Raw genomic sequence first — 8,105 nt, 5'->3', positions numbered from 1 at the left:
TCTCTCCTCTCCTCTGCTCCTCCCTCATATCTCCTCTCCTCTGCTCCTCCCTCCCTCCATCTATCCGCTCCTCTCTTCCACTACTCCCTCCCCCTCCTCCCTCCATTCTCCTCTCCCCCCTCCTCCCTCCCTTGTCCCCAGGAGACGAGGATGAGGAAGACTCCGGTGAAGAGCGTCTCCCGTCTTGTTTTGACTACGTCATGCACTTCCTCACCGTCTTCTGGAAGGTCAGTTGAGTTGGTCCTCTGTAGTTCAGATGGTAGCGCATGGTTCTTGTGACGCCAAGGGTCGTGGGTTCGATTCCCGTGACCACCCTTATGTAAGTCTCTTTAGATAAAGGCGTCTGCTTAATGGCATATATTGTTATTAGTGCCTTTAGTGCCATTGCTCATAACTATTAATAACTGTGGCTACTGACACATGTTACGATGTGTTATGTAGCTGTTATAAGGGCTTTATGAATGCATTCATAAGGACACCTATAGTAAAGTGTTAAATTATTATTATTCCTATTATTATTAATATTATTATTATTATTATTCATAATCGTATTCATATTATTTGCATGTTAATTAATATTATTAGTATTATTCATATTCATAATATTATTAATACTACTATAATAATATAAATAATAATATAATAGTCATAGTAGTATTAATAATATTATTAATATTATTCAAATTGTTATTCATATTCATATTATTATTTTTCATATTATTATTACTCATATTATTATTAATAATATTATTCATATTATTCTAATTGTTATTCATATTCATATTATTATTAATATTATTCTATTTCATATTATTAGTACTCATATTATTATTAATGGTATTATTCATATTATTATTATTATTCATATTATTAAAATTGTTATTCATATTAGTATTCATATCCATATTATTCATATTATTATTACTCATATTATTATTAGTATTATTATTATTATTAATGGTATTATTATTATTATTATTAATATTATTATTATTATTCATATTAGGTGCTGTTTGCCTGTGTTCCTCCCACGGACTACCTGAACGGCTGGGCCTGCTTCTTCATCTCCATCATCATCATCGGCATGCTGACCGCAGTGATAGGAGATCTGGCCTCTCACTTCGGCTGCACCACCGGGTTGAAGGACTCCGTCACTGCCGTGGTGTTCGTGGCGCTGGGTACNTGGCGCTGGGTACGTCTGTCCCTGGTGAGTACACTAATGGATAGCAGTATGGGTGTGTGGCCCGTCACTGCCGTGGTGTTCGTGGCGCTGGGTACATCTGTCCCTGGTGAGTACACTAATGGATAGCAGTATGGGTGTGTGGGTGTATTTTTTATTTTTTATTTTATGTAACCTTCATTTAACCAGGCAAGTTATTTGACCATGCTGGTCATTTATGAACATTTGAACATCTTGGCCATGTTCTGTTATAATCTCCACCCGGCACAGCCAGAAGAGGACTGGCCACCCCTCATAACCTGGTTCCTCTCTAGGTTTCTTCCTAGGTTCCTGCCTTTCTAGGGAGTTTTTCCTAGCCACCGTGCTTCTACACCTGCATTGCTTGCTGTTTGGGGTTTTAGGCTGGGTTTCTGTACAGCACTTTGAGATATCAGCTGATGTAAGAAGGGCTATATAAATACATTTGATTTGAAGTCAGTTAAGAACTAATTCTTATTTACAATGACGGCATACCAAAACGCAAAAGGCATCCTGCGGGATTAAAATAAATAAATAAATACAATATAAATAGGACAAATCACACATCACAACAAGAGACAACACTACATAAAGAGATACCTAAGACAACAACATAGCATGGCAACAACACATGACAACACAGCAAGGCAGCAACACATGACAACACAGCAAGGCAGCAACACATGACAACACAGCATGGTAGCAACACATGACAACACAGCATGGTAGCAACACAACATGACAACAACAACATGGTAGCAACACAACATGGTAGCAGCACAAAACATGGTACAAACATTATTGGGCACAGACAATAGCACAAAGGGCAAGAAGGTAGAGACAACAATACATCACACAAAGCAGCCACAACTGTCAGTAAGAGGGTCCATGATTGAGTCTTTCAATGAAGAGATTGAGATGAAACTGTCCAGTTTGAGTGTTTGTTGCAGCTCGTTCCAGTCGCTAGCTGCAGCGAACTGAAAAAAGGAGCGACCCAGAGCTTTGGGGACCTTAAACAGAATGTGACTGGCAGAACGGGTGTTGTATGTGGAGGATGAGGGCTGCAGTAGATATCTCAGATAAAGGGAGTGAGGGCTAAGAGGGTTTTATAAATAAGCATCAACCAGTGGGTCTTGCGACGGGTATACAGAGATGACCAGTTTACAGAGGAGTATAGAGTGAAGTGATGTGTCCTATAAGGAGCATTGGTGGCAAATCTGATGTCCGAATGGTAAAGAACATCTAGCCGCTCGAGAGCACCCTTACTTGCCAATCTATAAATTATGTTTCCGCAATCTAGCATGGGTAGATTGGTCATCTGAATCAGGGTTAGTTTGGCAGCTGGGGTGAAAGAGGAGCGATTACGATAGAGGAAACCAAGTCTAGATTTAACTTTAGCCTGCAGATTTGATCTGTGCTGAGAGAAGGATAGTGTACCGTCTAGCCATACTCCCAAGTACTTGTATGAGGTGACTACATCAAGCTCTAAACCCTCAGAGGTAGTAATAACACCTGTGGGGAGAGGGGCATTCTTCTTACCAAACCACATGACCTTTGTTTTGGAGGTGTTCAGAACAAGGTTAAGGGTAGAGAAAGCTTGTTGGACACTGTGGTCGTAGGGGGTGTGGGGGGCGTGGGTGTAAGGAATGTGGGGGGGTGGGGGTAGAAGGTGTGGGTGTAAAGTCATACAACAATTAAAGCGTCTTTCTTTTCACTGCTACCTCATCGTAAAATATAAATCACAAGACACATCATTTTAGTATAATACAAGATCGCGCCAATAGAGATGGCAACTTCGCTTCAAACTGTACAGTATTTTTATTTTTTTTAAATATTATTATTATTTCTGTTAGCCCAGAAAACCTTAAGTGTTAATACGTACAGCCGGGCAGAACTATTGGATATCAGAGAGACGTCAACTTACCAGCACAACCAGCACGACGACCAGGAATTCGACTTTCCCAAAGCGGATCCTTTGTCTGCACCTCCCAGGGCATTTGAACTGATTCCAGAGGCCGACCCAAAACAACGGAGGAGGTGCCGGAGCGGTCTTCTAGTGAGGCTTCAGATGCGCACACACCACCCACCGCTTCCGAGTATATTACTCGTTACTCTCCAGTCCCTAGTTAACAAAGTCAACGAATTCAGGGCAAGTTGCTTTCCGAAGAGATATCCTGGATTGTAACATACTCTGTTTCACAGAGACATGGCTAGCTGGGGACATGCTGTCGGGGTCCGTCGCGCCGACAGGAACAAACATCTCTCTGGTAAAGAAGAAGGGTGGGGATGTATGTTTCATGATTAACAACTCATGGTGTAATTGTAACAACATACAAGAACAAGTCCTTTTGTTCACTTGACCTAGAATGCCTCACAATCAAATGCCGTCTGTATTATCTCCCAAAATAACTCTCCTTGGTTATCGTCACAGCCGCAAGCGGATACCAAGCCAGCCATCAAGGAACTTCACTGGGCTTTATGCAAAATGGAAACCATATATCCTGAGGCTACATTTATTGTATTATTAACAAAGCTAATCTGAGAACAAGGCTACCTAAATTCTATCAGCATATCGATTGCAGTACACCAGCGAGTAACACACTCGACCACTGCTACTCTAACTTCCGCGATGCATACAAGGCCTTCCCCCGCCCTCCTTTTGGCAAATCTGATCATGACTCCATCTTCTTGCTACCCTCCTATAGGCAGAAACTAAAACAGGAAGCGCCTGTGCTTAGGTCTATCCAACGCTGGTCTGACCAATCGGATTCCACGCTTCAAGATTGCTTTGATCACGTGGACTGGGATATGTTCCGGGTAGCCTCAAACAATGACTTTGACATATTCGCTGACTCGGTGAGCGAGTTTATAAGGAAGTGTATAGGAGATGTTGAACCCACTGTGACAATTAAAACCTTCCCTAACCAGAACCCATGGATTGATGGCAGCATTCGCGCAAAACTGAAAGCACGTACCACCGCATTTAATCATGGCAAGGCGACTGGAAACATAACCAAATACAAACAGTGCAGTTATTCCCTCCGTAAGGCAATCAAACAATCAAAGCGTCAGTATAGAGACAATTCTAGTTGCAATTCAAACACGAGGCGTATGTGGCAGGGTTTACAGACAATCACGGATTACAAAAAGAAAACCAGTCACGTCGCAGAAATCGACGTCTTGCTCCCAGACAAATTAAACAACTCCTTTGTGCACTTTGAGGACAATACAGTGCCACTGACACGGCCCGCTACCAAAGCCTGTGGGCTCTCCTTCTTCGTGGCCAACGTAAGTAAAACATTCAAACATGTTAACCCTCGCAAGGCTGTCGGCCCAGATGGCATCCCTAGCCGCGTCCTTGAGCATGCGCAGGCCAGCTGGCTGGTGTGTTTAAAGACATATTCAATCAATCCTTATCCCAGTCTGCTGTCCCCACATGCTTCAAGATGGCCACCATTGTTCCTGTACCCAAGAAAGCTAAGGTAACTGAATTAAATGACTATCGCCCCGTAGCACTCCTGTCATCATGAAGTGCTTTGAGAGACTAGTCAAGGATCATATCACCTCCACCCTACCTGTTACCCTAGACCCACTTCAATTTCCTTACCGCCCCAATAGGTCCACAGATGATGCAATCGCCATCACACTGCGTACTGCCCTATCCCATCTGGACAAGAGGAATACCTATGTAAGAATGCTGTTCATCAATTACAGCTCAGCATTCAACACCATAGTACCCTCCAAACTCATCATTAAGCTTGAGACCCTGGGTCTCGACCCCGCCCTGTGCAACTGGGTCATGGACTTCCTTACGGGCCGACCCCAGGTGGTGAAGGTAGGAAACATCTCCACTCCGCTGATCCTCAACACTGGGGCCCCACAAGAGTGCGTTCTCAGACCTCTCCTGTACTCCCTGTTCACCCACGACTGCGTGGCCATGCACGCCTCCAACTCAATCATCAAGTTTGCAGAGGACACAACAGTGGTAGGCTTGATTACCAACAACGACGAGATGGCCTACAGGGAGGAGGTGAGGGCCCTCGAAGTGTGGTGTCAGGAAAACAACCTCTCACTCAACATTAACAAAACAAAGGAGATGATCGTGGACTTCAGGGAACAGCAAAGGGAGCACCTCCCTATCCACATCGAAGGGACAGGAGTGGAGAAGGTGGAAAGTTCCTCGGTGTACATATCACCGATAAACTGAAATGGTCCACGCAACAGCGCCTCTTCAACCTCAGGAGGCTGAAAAAATGTGGCTTGTCACCAAAAACCCTCACTAACGTTTACAGGTGCACAATTGAGAGCATCCTGTCGGGCTGTATCACCGCCTGGTACAGCAAACTACCGGCAAACTGCCTGCCCTCCAGGACACCTACACCACCTGATGTCACAGGAAGACAAAAAAGATCATCAACCACCCGAGCCACTGCCTGTTCACCCCACTTCCATCCAGAAGGCGAGGTCAGTACAGGTGCATCAGAGCTGGGACAGAGAGATTGAGAAACAGCTTCTATCTCAAGGCCATCAGATTGTTAACCTCTTTGGGCTAGGGGGCAGTATTTTGACATCTGGATGACAAGCGTGCCCAAAGTAAACTGCCTGTTACTCTGGCCCAGAAGCTAGGATATGCATATAATGATTAGGATTGGATAGAAAACACTCTAAAGTTTCTAAACTGTTTAAATCATGTCTGTGAGTATAACAGAATTGATATGGCAGGCAAAAACCCGAGGACAAACCATCCAGAAGAAGAATAAAAACATTCAGCCCACCATTGATTCCTGTGGCTGTCATTTTTAATATGAAGGGAATACCTCCCAGATTGCAGTTCCTAGGGCTTCCACTAGATGTCAACAGTCTTTAGGAAGAGTTTCAGGCTTATTTTTTGAAAAATTAGCTAGAATTTGTAGTTTTTCTAAGTGGATCCCATTTTGGCTGTAGTGTTTGTTACGCGTTCTGGTGACTGTGCATACTTGTTGTTTATCTCCGGTAATGACAATAACGATTCTCCGTCTTAAATTATTTACGTATTAGGGTACCTGAGGTTTGATTATAAGCGTTGTTTGACTTGTTTGGATAAGTTTATTGGTAACGTTTGGGATTCATTTTGTATGCATTTTGAAGGAGGGAAACCGGTGGATTATTGAATGAAGCGCGCCAGCTAAACTGAGTTTTTATGGATATAAAGAAGTACTTTATCGAAAACGACCATTTGTGATGTAGCTGGGACCTTTTGGAGTGCCAACAGAAGAAGATCTTCAAAGGTAAGTGATTTATTTTATCGCTATTTCTGACTTTCTTGGCGCATCTGCCTGGTTGTAAAATGTTTTTAATGCTTTTGTGTGCTGGGCGCTGTCCTCAGATAATCGCATGGTATGCTTTTGCCGTAAAGCCTTTTTGAAATCTGACACAGCGGCTGGATTAACAAGAAGTTAAGCTTTTAAACGATGTAAGACACTTATATTTTCATGAATGTTAAGTATAACTATTTCTGTCATTTGAATTTCGCGCTCTGCAATTTCACCGGAAGTTGTCGAGATGGGATGCTAGCGTCCAAATGATCCGCAAAAAGTTAAACAGCCATCACTAGCACAGAGAGGTTGCAGACTTGATATCACTACAGACTTGAAATCATTGGCCACTTTAATAATGCCACCTTAAGAATGTTTACATATCTCTTTACATATCTCACCTTACTCATCTCATATGTATATACTGTATACTGTGTCCTTCACTATCTATTCTATACTATCTATTGCCTCTCAGCCGCTCTGTCACTGCTCATCCATATATTTTAAATGTATATATTCTCATCCCATTCCTTTACCAGATTGTGTGTATTAGGTTTTGTTGTGGAATTTGTTAGATATTACCTGTTAGATACTGCTACACTGTCGGATCTAGAAACACAAGCATTTCACTACACTCGCAATAACATCTGCTAACCATGTGTACGTGACCAATACAATTTGATTTGATTTTGCACCTTTCTCTCTCTCCCTTTTACTCTCTCTCTTTATGTCTCCCTCTCTCTCTCTCTCCCTCTCTCTCTCTCTCTCCCTCTCTCTCTCTCTCTCTCCCTTTTCTCTCTCTCTGTTTCCCTCTCTCTCTCTCTCTGTTTCGTCTCTCTCTTCTCTCTCTGTTTCTCTCTGTTTCTCTCTCTCTGTTTCTCATCTCTCTGCTTTCTCTCTCTCCACTTTTCCCTCTCTCTCTTTTGTTCTCCCTTCTCTCTCTCTCTCCTCTCCTCTCTCTCTTCTCTCTCTCTCTTCTCTCTTCTCTCTTTCTGTTATCCCTCTCTCTCTCTCATCTCCTCTTCTCTCTCCTTCTCTTTATCGCTCTCTCCTCTCTCTCTCTCTACCGTTTTCCCTCCTCTCAATTCAAATTCAAGGTTGCTTATTGGCATGACGTAACCAAATGTACATATTGCAAAGCTTATTGGCTGATATTTACAATATAAAATGAGAATCAAAATTGTCAACGTTGGACAACAGTAAACAACAGTAACCAAGGTCAAAATAACCATACATTGGAACAATAACAATAAGCATACAGGAGCAGGATATGTGCAGGTTAGATTGGTCTGTCAGACACTGTCCCTCAAACTTTTGGCCAGGCAGCAATGGTAGTGCGCTGCCAACCCACAGCTCTCTGCGTCCTCCCCCAAACAGACGGGAAGCTACCTCTCTTATCAGAGAGGTCTTTTGAACCTGGAATAAGGGTATTCAAAATTGTGGAAATGACAACTCTCTAATGTGTTTTATAATTTATATATTTATATATTTTTTATATAATTTTCTCTGTTTTCTCTTCTCTCTCTCCCTCTCTCTCTTGGTTTGTCTCTACCCTCTCCTCTCTCCCTCTCCCGCTCTCTGTCTCTCTCTCTCTCCAGGACACATTTGGCCAG

At 42.8% G+C, this 8,105-nt stretch overlaps 1 protein-coding gene across 1 annotated transcript in view; it reads left to right on the top strand.

Annotated features, from left to right (window-relative positions):
* The window catches only part of LOC112075553 (sodium/calcium exchanger 3-like), a 9,805-nt gene that overhangs the window by 419 nt on the left and 1,281 nt on the right, over nucleotides 1-8,105 (top strand). Inside the window, exons 3-4 of the mRNA XM_024142541.1 lie at nucleotides 142-227; nucleotides 1,007-1,207. Coding sequence (XP_023998309.1) covers nucleotides 142-227; nucleotides 1,007-1,207 — 287 coding nt within the window. The remainder of the gene's footprint in view (nucleotides 1-141; nucleotides 228-1,006; nucleotides 1,208-8,105) is intronic.

This window comes from Salvelinus sp. IW2-2015, unplaced genomic scaffold, assembly GCF_002910315.2.
Source record: "Salvelinus sp. IW2-2015 unplaced genomic scaffold, ASM291031v2 Un_scaffold3235, whole genome shotgun sequence".
Lineage (NCBI taxonomy): Eukaryota > Metazoa > Chordata > Actinopteri > Salmoniformes > Salmonidae > Salvelinus > Salvelinus sp. IW2-2015.
Note: the sequence above shows the minus strand (reverse complement) of the source record. Positions and strands in the feature narration are given on the sequence as shown.